We start from the raw sequence: 13184 nt of genomic DNA on the forward strand, positions 1-13184 counted from the left end.
TAGAAGCTCACAGCACATCACTCTAGAAAGTACTCTACAAAGATATATCCTCCATTGTTTTTCAGCTATTGGGTTAAATGTTCACCTGTGTGCACTACACAATATCCACTGTTCTTGCATTGCTTTCTAGAAGTGCTATTGGTGCAGGCTCCTGCTCCATTTTCCCCCCCTTTTTTTGGTGTGTGTGCAAAAGCTTAATGCTGTTGACAAAGAGGTTCCTCTACATACATCAACAAAAACAGCTCCCCCCCAGCTGCATATATAGTAACTGGTTTACACTTTGAAGTGGTAAATAAAAGTTATGCTAACACCAAGAACATGGTCAAAAAGAACTGCTAGAATAAAGCATATGAGAGAAGTTAATATACTGTGCATGAGCAAGTTCTAGAAACCATCATGTGTCCCTGCATTTTAGTAGATCAGAGTTGTTCACCTGGCTATGCTCTACTCAATCCCCAGAAGGCAAGAGTGGAGTATCTACACCTGTCTGCAACTACTAAGTGTTAGGCCTTCTGCAAGCAAATGATGGATGTCAAATTTCAAGGCCCAGCCTATGCACCAGTTCTCAGTGTTGCATATGCCAGCATCCTTCCACATGTAGTACTTGTCAGCATAGGTCCCACAGCTGACAGTTTTCAGCTTATTCTAATGAGAGGACTATGCATGCCTCTGCCTTATCCCAGAGGCAGTGTTAGAAGGCAAAGAGATTGGGAAAATGTTGGGGGGAAATGTATATAAATGTGTGCACGTGATTGGAAATGCATAATAAACCTTGACTTACCCCCCTCAGTTTTAAATGTGTGGAAGAGCTGTGTGCTTATATAAGAATCTCAGGAAAGGTGAAGTGAATGCTTAGTAGATGTCAACTGAGAAAGACATGAAAAAGCCTCACTCCTCTTCCTATCCTGTTAAAAATGACCAGAGCTGAGGTTCATCTGTCCCAGCCACTGAGACAGCACTAAGAGAAAAATCAAAGACCATCTCTGCTTCTGAGGTGAGCAGGCCCTAGCACATAGGGCCAATGGCATCCTGGCCTGCATCAGGAACAGTATGGCCAGCAGAAGCAGGGAGGTCATTCTAACCCTGTACACTGCATTGGTTAGGCCACACCTGGAGTCCTGTGTCCAGTTCTCAGCCCCTCAGTTTAGGAAGGAGGTTGACTTGCTGGAGCATGTCCAGAGAAGGACAACAAAGTTGGTGAGGGGCATGGAACACAAGCTCTATGAGGAGAGAGGGAGCTGGGGTTGCTTAGCCTGGAAAAGAGGAGACTCAGGGGTGACCTTATTGCTCTCTACAACTACCTGAAGGGAGGTTGCAGACAGGCAGAGGTTGGCCTCTTCTCCCAGGCAAGCAGCACCAAGAGGACACAGTCTCAGACTGCACCAGGGGAGGTTTAGGCTGGAGGTTAGGAAGAAGTTCTACACAGAGAGAGTGATTGCCCATTGGAATGGGCTGCCCAAGGAGGTGGTGGAGTCACCATCACTGGAGGTGTTCAGGAGGAGACTTGATAGGGTGCTTGGTTTAGTTGATTAGGTGGTGTTGGATGATAGGTTGGACATGATGATCTTGAAGGTCTCTTCCAACCTGGTTAATTCTATTCTTCTATTCTATTCTTCTTCTATATCAACTTCTTCAGTGTAAACAATTTTGGCAGAGAAGTAACACCACAGGCCTAAGATACTTTCATGTTCTAACCACCACCAGTCACTTCACCCTCTGAAACAGTGAAACAGGTCCTGTCTCTTTTGGACAAACAGAACTTGCACATGTTCCAAAGGTCACTGCAGTCTTCTGCTTCGTGTGCTTCACAGGTTCCATTACAATACACACAAACATACCTTCACAGGGAAAATCTCCTGTCCAAACCCATCGAGGCGTTCCACTTCATTGATGTACATTAGCTCGGCCTCTGCTGCTGAAATGCCACTGCAATCAAGAGTAAAGAAAGGCACAAAACAGTTTCAATATTATGTGCACACAAAATAACACTAGAAAAAGATAGTAATAATCACAAATTGCTTTAGAAGACACTGCGGAGATGCTGCTAGAAACCACAGAATCACCAAGGTTGGAAGAGACCTCAAAGATCAGCAAGTCCAACCTGTCACCACAGACCTCATGACTAAACCATGGCACCAAGTGCCACATCCAACCCCCTCTTGAACACCTCCAGGGATGGTGACTCCACCACCTCCCTGGGCAGCACATTCCAATGGCCAACAACTCTCTCTGGGAAGAACTTTCTCCTCACCTCCAGCCTAAACTTCCCCTGGTGCAGCTTGAGACTGTATCCTCTAGTTCTGGTGCTGGCTGCCTGGGAGAAGAGACCAACCCCCACCCCCCGGCTACAACCACCCTTCAGGTGCACAATACAAAGTGAACTTTCAAAAACGGGATCAGCAGCAGCAAAGGGAGGAATTTTACTGACTGCTGCTAAGGTCAGGTACAAAGCACAGCCCAAATCACAAGAGGAACAAACTGAACTTGTCGTACTACATCAGTGTTCCAGGCTTCGTTAAAACATCAGGCTATCACGCCAGGTTGTGCTGAGTTTTGGATGGCCGATTTGAGCTGTCCTGATCTGCAAAAGTAATATTCAAATCCACTGGAGTTTCTTAAAACTACTTCAAAGGGAAGACCTACATTTTCAACTTGGCTGTTGAAAAAAAAAAACACAGGCGCTAAATCCAAATGGTGAGCAGATTCTCTTTCATAATAGAGAACAAACGAGCTGCAAACTTTTACACACGTGTCTACACATGCTCCTGTCACAGCTCAGGAATTCTGACAGATTTCTGCTCTCAAAAGCAGGTCAGAATAGATTGCAGGTTGCTGCAAAAGAAGGCCACTATTAATGCTTCTCTTCTTTGCTCCTCCTTACCGTAGCTTACAAACAGAAATATAGGAAGCAGGTAAATACTTTGGAGAAAGAGGAAAATAAAGGAGGTGGAATGTGATCTACCAGCTGAAATGAAGGTAAGTTTTTGTTCTCTGTGTTGCAGAAATAGCACTAAAGAGCACAGCAGGGGAGGGAAATCTTTCCTTTCAAGTCTGTGAGTTAACAGGGATCACGCAAGCAGCCCATGGCAGAGAGCAAAGAACAGAACCAGGCCTGTTCATAGCCAGCTTGGAAGCTAGCCTTTTGGTTGCATCAAAGGACCAAGCTTGCATTGAAACTCAGACTGAGAGTGGCCTCAGTCTCAGAGACTGGTATTTACCGCTTTAAAAGCATCTTCCATCATATAATAGGGAGTGCTGCACCCACCACATAATATTCCTATTGCATTTCATGCAGTAAAACTTTAAATGCAAATTCGTAATATAACATAAAAGATTGTTTCCAAGGACATACAGGTACTGTCATTTTCCCAAGAAGAGCGCCTAGACAACACCAAAAGAAGCCTGCTTACAAAGGTGGTGTTTGTACCCAGGCACTAATACATACCCTCCTACCTCATTAAGTAGTAACACCATAGTGTATCTTTTCCACAACAACATTTGGAACCAAACTCCTACTGTTTTCATTTCTACCACATGGGCAGCATGCATTTCCTTCCCTCTCCTGAATGAGAGAGAACCCTCAGACAGACCCTCAGACCACTTCCAATCAAGTCACAGTCCTTCAACATCAGAATTTAAATGAAATTGAGAAAAGAGTCAACTACATAGCATGAGGAGTGTTACACATACCCATTAAACCTTACTGTCTAAATGCTTCTTTATTTGGGATTAAGCTCCTCAGCCATTCTGTGTTCGTAAGAGGCAGATAATCTTTTGCAACAGACTAATTAAAAATCCTGTGAGATGTAGTAGCATAATAGCAACATGAAGATAGGCCAGTTTGCCAGAAAAGCATGGAGAGGAAGGGAAATACTAGGAGGAGGATGACAACAACAAAAAAACCCAATCCAAAGCTTAACACATGAAGCTCACCTGTGAGATCGGTGTTCCTGAGCAACCTTTTGAGTCAGCTCCTCCAAGACAGCTTCATCTTGGGTCCAGTCCTGTAAGAATGTAAAGTAGCATCAAAAACGAGTCACCCAAAAAGAGCAACAACAACAGGAAAGACAGGAGTTAGGACAGCAGATGTTTCAAGATTGTCTGGTGTTCATGCTTTTACAGGTAGTTACCAAAAGAGAAGTCATTGAAAATACAGAGCACAGGATGCTGAAAATGTGCAAGGAGAACACAAGTGTCTGATTTCTAAACTGTTTTAGGGGAGGGTAAAAGGATACTGTTAAAAATAGGGTTAAGGTGCTTACTATTCCAAAACAGAAAACAGAGAATAGAGCACAGGTAAGGGACTTTTTCTTGCATAAGGACCAAGTCTTTAAAAAATACTTGGAAGTGCACAGACCATGAAAAATGAAGTCACAGAATCATAGAATCAATAAGGTTGGAAAAGACCTCAAAGATCAACAAGACTAACCTGGCACCCAACACCTCATGACTAAACCATGGCACCAAGTGCCACATCCAATCTCCTCTTGAATACCTCCAGGGATGGGGACTCCACCACCTCCCTGGGCAGCACATTCCAACAGCTAACAGCTCTCTCTGGAAAGAACTTTCTCATCACCTCCAGCCTAAACTTCCCCTGGCACAAATTGAGACTGTGTCCTCTAGACACAGTTTGTAGAGATTAGTTAAATGGAAACAAATACGGTTTAAGGAAGTACTCTGAATCATAGTGCTGCAGTGATTTTAACCAGTTGAGTTAAAAATCACACAGAAAATAGCCTCTTAACCCACAGATTTGGTAAATTCTAAGTAGGCTGTAATACAACAACATGAGGAATGGAAGAAATGCAAAATGAGAGGCTGTAAAATTAGGTATTGGCTGGGTTTTGGTGTATACAGTGTGAGACACTTCCAATTCTTTCTAGAGGATTATTTTCCTCCACATACTGAAATAACTCAATCCAGTAGAAAAGATGGGAAAAGATGGCTAATTTCTGTCCTACAACCCACAGGTATTCCCTTCCTCGTAGTAAAAGGGATTAGAACTTTGGCTACCTCTTCAAATATGTAACAAAATGTACTTTATGCCACAACCCATTCTGAGCAGAAATGTTTGTCTCACACAAATTTAGTAACACATGGTAAAAGCAATTCTGAAATAATTGGGAACAAGTTAATAAAGGAAGTCTGCTCATCAATTCAAGGCAGAAGGAAAAAAAAATAAAGGAAGCTAAAAAAGCTTCACTGCAAAACCTCAAAGTTCTTATTTTTATCTTTAAAAGCCTTAAGGCTGCATGCAATGTACTTAAATACACTGCCTGCTTCTTGCTCAATGGGGCCCTCCCTCCCATATTTGCTTCTGCCACCAAAAAAATGCAAAAGTGGTAGCATGCTAATGAAAAATGGCATTGTACATGCCTATGCACAGCTACACACCTGTGGGGTGTACTGTGTACATAACTTTGTTCTTTTCACTGCTGAAGAAATGCCATTTGACACACATTGTAGCCTCACAAGATCAAACAGTACAAATGCAGCTGCCCCTCCCTCATCCACCAGATCGCTTTGCTCATGAATTCATAGCAATGTTCTTGCTGGAAGTTCTTACTGTGCCCAAGGTTCACGCAGATCTTTCCATTTGCTTCAGGACTATTTTACACCTGCAGCTCCTAGCAACTGCCACTGAGCTTGCAGTTAAGTATTTACGATTACATTATCGCAACCAGCACCAGAACAAGGGGACGCAGCCTCAAGCTGCACCAGGGGAGGTTTAGACTCGAGGTGAGGAGAAAGTTCTTCACTGAGCGAGTCGTTCGTCATTGGAATGTGCTGCCCAGGGAGGTGGTGGAGTCACCATCCCTGGAGGTGTTCAAGAGGGGATTGGACGTGGCACTTGGTGCCATGGTCTAGTCAGGAGGTCTGTGGAGACAGGTTGGACTTGATGATCCTTGGGGTCTCTTCCAACCTTAGTTATACTGTGATACTGTGATCCCCTCCTCCCCAGAAGAGCACAGACATGTAGTTAAAGAAATGTGTAGAGAAACAGCTGATTTAAGAGTAGGCTTCTGAAGACTGTAGGAAGCAGACAACTTTTCTCATCTTGTTAAATTTAGGAACAACAGCGTGGATGAAAAGCAAGATACCACAAAATGAGCACATGCAAACGAGGAAGAGCTGACTACAACACCATGGAGGCAGCTGACTCAAAAACAGAGGTTCTAGAAGATGGACCCATGGAACAAACTACTGTATCACTTAGAAATTAACCACCTGATAGCTCATCTAGAGGCCTAAACCCTCCCCTAATTCTTGTTGAGGTTTTTTTGAGGGGAGGGGTGGGGTGGGTTGGTTGGTTTGGTTTCTTTCTGAATACAAAAATAATGTCAGTATATTGAAAAAAACCTTGCAGAAGTTCAGGAATTTACAAAGTGACAGCCTGATAACATTTTCTTGTCTACATGTGCAGCCATCTGCTTTCCCACTTGGACTATAATAAGCCATCAACTATATGCAATATCATCAATTACTTACCAATAGATAAAAGCAGCCTACCAAAGAAATCCTGTTCCACTACTTAGGCTAACAGAAGTTTCTTCATGAAAGGCCAATAGTGAAGCCAAATTCTAGCTATAGAGGGCATATTCAGATCTCTGTATCATAGTATCAGTCAGGGTTGGAAGGGACCACAAGGATCATCCAGTTCCAACCCCCCTGCCATGGGCAGGGACACCTCACACTAGATCAGGCTGGCCAGAGCCTCATCCAGCCTGGGCTTAAACACCTCCAGGGATGGCGCCCCAACCACCTCCCTGGACAACACATTCGAGGGCTTCACCACTCTCATGGTGATGAACTTCCTCCTCACCTCCAGCCTGAATCTCCTCACCTCCAGCTTCATTCCATTCCCCCTAGTCCTATCACTACCTGAGATCCTGAGAAGTCCCTCCCCAGCCTTCCTGTAGGCCCTCTTCAGACACTGGAAGGCCAGTATCATTCTTCTTCCTGCTCACTCTTTTTCAGGCGCTATTAAACTCGTGTCTACCATCTCAAAATTGCACTTTCACTTCAAGACACTGAGTAGCTGTCACCTTTTTGGACTATCTGCTGCAGTTTCTGCACAAAGAGTGCTGGTAAATGGGATGAACTGCTTCTGGAATTGCCCTTCTGAAGCCTTCAGATTACAGTGAAATGATTCATTCTCCCTCTACTGCTCCACTAATTGCAGAGGGAAACCAGATGCCTTAACTTCAAGGCAGCTATACTCAGGGCATGAGAACACCATTCCACTTCCACTTTTCTTTTTCCCTGGTTAGAAAGAATTCCATGACCTTTTACATTTTATGAATCTTACACTCAAGGCTAGTGTTGATGGACTTGTTTGCCTAGGATAAAGCCAAGCTCAGTCTCAGCAGGATTTCTCTAATCCATCCTCCTACAGAGGCTCAATGTCATGGATTGCAAGTGCTTGGTATTTGTCACCAGACTTTCCAGCATCATCAGTGATCCAAAACACTTCCCTCAGCATTTACATTATCTGCTAGTTGCCAATGTAAGTTTAAAACAAAGTTACAGCATAGGCCCTGGGGGACATATTGCAAAGACCCAGTTCATGCTTTTCTTCAGTCTGATACTAAGGTCACATTCTCCTGAGCCAGCTAGGATGGGAGTGCTAGTGGACCTGGTACTCACTAACAAGGAGGGTCTGGTTGAAGCAGTGAAGGTTGAGGACAGCCTTGGCTGTAGCAATCATGAGATAGTGGAGTTCAGGACCTTGCATGGTAGGAACAGAATACCAAGCAGGATCACAAACCTTGGACTTCAGCAGGGCCAACTTTGACCTTTTCAAGCAATTGCTAGGGGAAATCTCATGGGACAGGGTAGTAGAGGGCAATGGGGCCCATGATAGCTGGTTAATATTCAAAGACCACTTCTTCCAAGCTCAAGATCAGAGCATTCCAATAAGTAGGAAATTGAGAAAGGGAGCCAGGAGACCTACATGGTTCAGTAGGGAACTACTGAGCAAACTCAACTGGAAAAAGAGAGTCTACAGATCATGGAAGGAGGGGCTGGCCACTTGGGAGGAGTGTAAGAGTTGTCAGAGGATATAGGGAAGCAACTAGGAAAGCTGAGGTCTCCTTGGAATTCAACCTTGCAAGGGAAGTCAAGGACAACAGAAAGGACTTCTTCAAATACATTGCAGGAAAAACTATCACTAGAGGCAATGTAGGCCCACTGCTGAATGGGGTGGGTGCCTTGATGACAGAGGATACAAAGCAGGCAGAGTTCCTAAATGCCTTCTTTGTCTCCATCTATACTGCTGGAGACTGTCCTCAGGTGCCCCAGACCCCTGAGGCCCTAGAGGAAGACATGGCAAAGGAGGAGTTTTCCTTGGTTGATGAGGACTAGGTTAGGGAACAGTTATGCCATTTGGATATCCATAAATCCATGGGTCCTGATGGGATGCACCCAAGGGTGCTGAGGGAGCTGGCAGAGGTCACTGCCAGACCACTACCATCTTTGGTAAGTCATGACAGACAGGAGAGGTGCCTGGGGACTGGAGGAAGGCAAATGTCACTCTCATCTTCAAAAAGGGTATAAAGGAGGACCCTGGTCACTATAGACCAGTCAGCCTAACCTCCCTCCCCAGAAAGGTAATAGAACAACTTATCCTCAGTGCTGTCCTCAGGCATATCAAGGACATGAGGATCATTAGGAGCAGTCAACATGGTTTTACCAAAGGGAAGTCTTCTTTGACCAACCTGATAGCCTTTTATGAGGACATAACCAGGTGGATCGATGATAGTAGAGCAGTGGATGTGGTTTATCATGATTTCAGTAAAACATTTTACACTGTCTCCCACAGCATCTTTGCAGCTAAACTGAGTCAGTGTGGTCTGGATGATCAGGTAGTGAGATGCGAACTGGTTGAAGGAAAGAAGTCAGAGAGTTGCAGTCAATGGGACAGAGTCTTGTTGGAGGCCTGTATGTAGTGGAGTCCCTCGGGCCAGGACTGGGATTAGTACTATTCAATACATTCAGCAATGACCTGGATGAGGGAACAGAGAGCAATGTCAGCAAGTTTGCTGATGACACCAAACTGGGTGGAGTGGCTGACACACCTGAAGGCTGTGCTGCCATTCAGCAAGACTTGGGACAGGCTGAGAGCTGGGCAGAGAGAAACAATGAAATTCAACAAGGGCATGAGTGGAGTCTTGCTCCTAGGAAAGAGCAACCCCATGTATCTGTACAGGTTGGAGAACAGTGAAGGAGAAAAGGACCTGGGGTTCCTGGTGGATGGAGGGTTGACCATGAGCCAGCAGTGTGCTTATGGCCAAGGCCAATGACATCCTCAAGTGTATTAGAAGGGGTGTGATTAGTAGGCCCCTTCAGTTCAAGGAGGACAGGAAACTGCTTGAAAGAGCACGGCACAGAGCCACAAAAATGATTCGGGGAGTGGAACATCTTCCTTATGAGGAGAGACTGTGGGAGCTGGGGCTCTTTAGCTTGCAGAGGAGGAGAGTGAGGGGTGACCTCATTAAAGTTTAAAAATATGTAGAGTGAGTGCCAAGAGGATGGAGTCAGGCTCTTCTTGGTGATGCCCAATGACAGGAGAAGGGGCAATGGGTGGAAGTTGAGGCATAAATTGTTCATAGAGAGATTGCCCATTGGAATGGGCTGCCCAGGGAGGTGGTGGAGTCACCATCATTGGAGGCATTTAGGAGGAGACTTGATAGGGTGCTTGGTTGTATGGTTTAGTTGATTGGATGGTGCTGGATGATGGGTTGGATGCGATGATCTTGAAGGTCTCTTCCAACCTGGTCTATTCTATTCTATTCTATTCTATTCTATTCTATCTTGGTTGCATAGAAAGTTCCATGTAAACATGAGGAAATTTTTTTTCATTGTGATGGAGCACTGGAGCAGGCTGCCCATGGAGTCTCCCTCTCTGGAGATATTCAAAACCTGCCTGGATGTGCTCCTGTGTGATCTGCTCTAGGTGAGCAGGGTTGGACTAGATGATCTTTCCAGATCCCTTCCAGCCCCTAACATTCTGTGATGGGTTTCATGTGTCCTGTGACACAACATTTACTACATCAGCAGCCCTCATATTAACTTGTTATGCCATGTTACTAACACTGCAGTACAACTTTTTAAACAGCTGCACATTCTTTTTTGATTCAAAGCACTTCTTGTTGTTGGGGCTGACACCTATTCCTAATGGAGCCTTAACAGAAACTGAAAAAGGGTTAAATATTCACAGCTGTAGCAGTTTGGGCCAGGTGCCCCCTGCTGTGTCCACATGAAAAACACCTCCTGTGTCCTGAAGGAGTCCAGCCCAGTGGGTGGACACAGGAAGCCAGGTATTTCATCCCATAATGCTCTGCTCCCCTATAAGACATCAGCGGGGGTCCTGCACTTCCTCTTTTCTTCCCTCGCTGCCACCTGGTAAGTGAAGGGAGCTGTCTCCCAGCCTTGTGGGCCTGGCTAGGCTCAAGGCCAGGGGGAAGGGCAATCTCAGATCTGGACAGCTGAGATTAGCCTAGCAGTGGAGAAAGGGGGGTGGGGGGAAGGAAGAGCAATGGGGGGTTTGGGTGTACCCTCAGGTGGGGATGGGATATTTCTGGGTGTGCTTTGGGATCTCTTTTGTCACTGTGCTTCTGGTTCTCTGTAAACATTCACTGCTTTTCCATTTAAACTTTCCACCTCTTTTGCAATCTGTTTGTCTGAGTTTCATTTTTGCCCCTGGTGGTGAGGGGGTCGGCCTCAACCCATCACAACAGCATATATTCATTCAGGTAAAACCATGTTCATTGCAGGTTTGGGGGTGCAGAGTTTATTTCCACTATCAATAGTTCAGTGCTGGTGCTTCTACTCAGTCATCAACAAGACCATCACTTAGGAATAATTTCTCTGTGCCTCAAAGACCACAAAAGAAGGCGATGAGGAACTCACCATAGGAAACAAGACATACTCTCGGAGGAAGTCATGGGATTCAAACTGATTATAGTCTCCAAAACCAGCTGGAAAAAAAACAACACAATTACTTATTTTAGCACTTTCCACACGTCTTAAGACCCCACCCAACCTTTGCACAGATGCTTAATTTCAGGTGGGCGAGTTCTCTCTGAAGCCACAACCCGGCATGAAGATGTCTGCTTGCACTTCAGCTTTTGACATGGTGGTCTGAAAATGAAAATGTTATTACCAGAGATTAAATAACAGCCAATGAGGAATGTTTCTCTTTTGAACCCCCAGTATTATGACCATTTGCAATGCTTAACCAGCAGGAGTGCAAACGGTTCTTTTTCTGTAGCCTTCATGAACGAATAACATCGCCTAACACGGCTGGGATTGCTCAGCCTCTTGAAAAACTGTGCACACTTCTGCTTCTCCAACATTTCCAAACCTGAGCAGGAAACCAGAGTACATAAACGAATCAATCTACCTCTGCTACAATGCTACAAAAGATGCTTAACCATCTGGGAAGTCACAAATCCACTACAATTTTTAATTCTAATAAAAATTCCCAACAGCCGCCACAGCTGGGAGGTGTGGGTCCTACCCTCCTATAGCCAATACAGCAGTACAGGCACTGTGTCTCTTTAACTGACTGGCCCACACCTTTCAACTGGCTTTTCAACTACTTCTCTTTAAGGGGTACTCATCTCCATGTTCACATTCTCTCCCATGTTTGACTGAGGATTCATAGAATCAATAAGGTTGGAAAAAACCTCAAGGATCAGCAAGTCTAACCTGGCACCCAAGACCTCATGACTACTAAACCATGGCACCAAGTGCCATGTCCAATCCCCTCTTGAACACCTCCAGGGACGGTGACTCCACCACCTCCCTGGGCAGTACATTCCAATGGCTAACGACTCTCTCAGTGAAGAACTTTCTCCTCACCTCAAGCCTCAATTTCCCCTGGCACAGTTTGAGACTGTGTCCTCTTGTTCTGGTGCTGGTTGCTAGACAGAGGAGACCAACCCCCTCCTGGCTACAAACTCCCTTCAGATAGTTGTAGAGAGCAATGAGTTCTCCCCTGAGCCTCCTCTTCTCCAGGCTAAACAACCCCAGCTCCCTCAGCCTTTCCTTGCAGGGCTTGTGCTCAAGGCCTCTCCCCAGCCTTGTTGCCCTTCTCTGGACACATTCAAGTGTCTCAACGTCCTTCTTATTCTTGTCTAAATGTCCTTGAAACAGTGGACTTTTGAAACAAGCATCCTAAAGGCTAAACTATGTTTAAAAAAAACCCAAAAAACAACAAAACAAAGCCTATATTTATCTGTTAAACACATAACAGCTTATATCAAGAGAGTATCTTGCCAGGAGGTTTTTGTTTTATATTAACTGAACTGGATCAAACACCATCTACAAGCTTCTCATATTATAGGAGCTGGAAATCCCCACCATAAATCATATTATCCAAACATTCTTTCAAAGCTTCCAGACAATTTCACGTACTGCAGGATGCCAAAAATGCAGCTTCATTTTGTTTTCACCTCAGAGTTATGTTTTAACATAAACAGAAAGAAATCAAAATGGACATGAAACAGAGTCTGTGAGTTTAAAGAAGTAAGTATTTCAAATACCTTGGGTTGCATCACAGGGAAAGGACAAAGGGAGTAAGACAAGGGCAGGGATAAAGCAAACAAGATTAGGTGTATCATTCTGATGCAATGGGCTTTGAAATATATCATGGATTATATAGAAAATTCAAAGTGATTATGAAGTATCAAACTGATTACAAAGCTCCAAAACCACAGGACCAGTGAATTGAATTCAGTATCTACACAGCCCTAATTTACAGAGTGTAAGACCTCATTCTAAATCTTGCTGTTTAAATGAGTACATCAAGTAAATGGAGTTCTATTCATGCATTTTCCTTTATCAATGAAATATTTCAAGACCTGACAGGAAACTTTTTTTCTTCAATTTTTAACCAAGAAAGAAGATCCTAAACCAGGATTTCTAATGCCCTAGGAAAGGTATTACTAGCATTGCTCTCCATTGAACCTTTACTTTTCAAAGATCAGATCTTCATGCGTGCTATGTACATACTTCCTTCCCTCATATCAAAGGATGTGCCCAGAGCATGCTGAAAGAATGAGTAGGTAGAAGCCTTGGACTTGGATACCCTGTTTCAGGCTATTCATGACTGACTATGAGAACCTGAAAGACTTTCTCCAAATACAGGCCTTCTACCTTTGCCCATACACATTATT

General features: G+C 44.4%; 1 protein-coding gene across 1 annotated transcript in view; it reads right to left on the reverse strand.

Annotated features, from left to right (window-relative positions):
* The window catches only part of PTPN14 (protein tyrosine phosphatase non-receptor type 14), a 92956-nt gene that overhangs the window by 36248 nt on the left and 43524 nt on the right, over window positions 1-13184 (reverse strand). The window contains exons 4-6 of the mRNA XM_009897505.2: window positions 10915-10982; window positions 3934-4004; window positions 1839-1926 (exon numbers count right to left, since the gene is read on the reverse strand). Of these exons, the coding sequence (XP_009895807.2) occupies window positions 1839-1926; window positions 3934-4004; window positions 10915-10982 (227 nt within the window). The remainder of the gene's footprint in view (window positions 1-1838; window positions 1927-3933; window positions 4005-10914; window positions 10983-13184) is intronic.

Source organism: Dryobates pubescens, chromosome 2 (assembly GCF_014839835.1).
Source record: "Dryobates pubescens isolate bDryPub1 chromosome 2, bDryPub1.pri, whole genome shotgun sequence".
NCBI lineage: Eukaryota > Metazoa > Chordata > Aves > Piciformes > Picidae > Dryobates > Dryobates pubescens.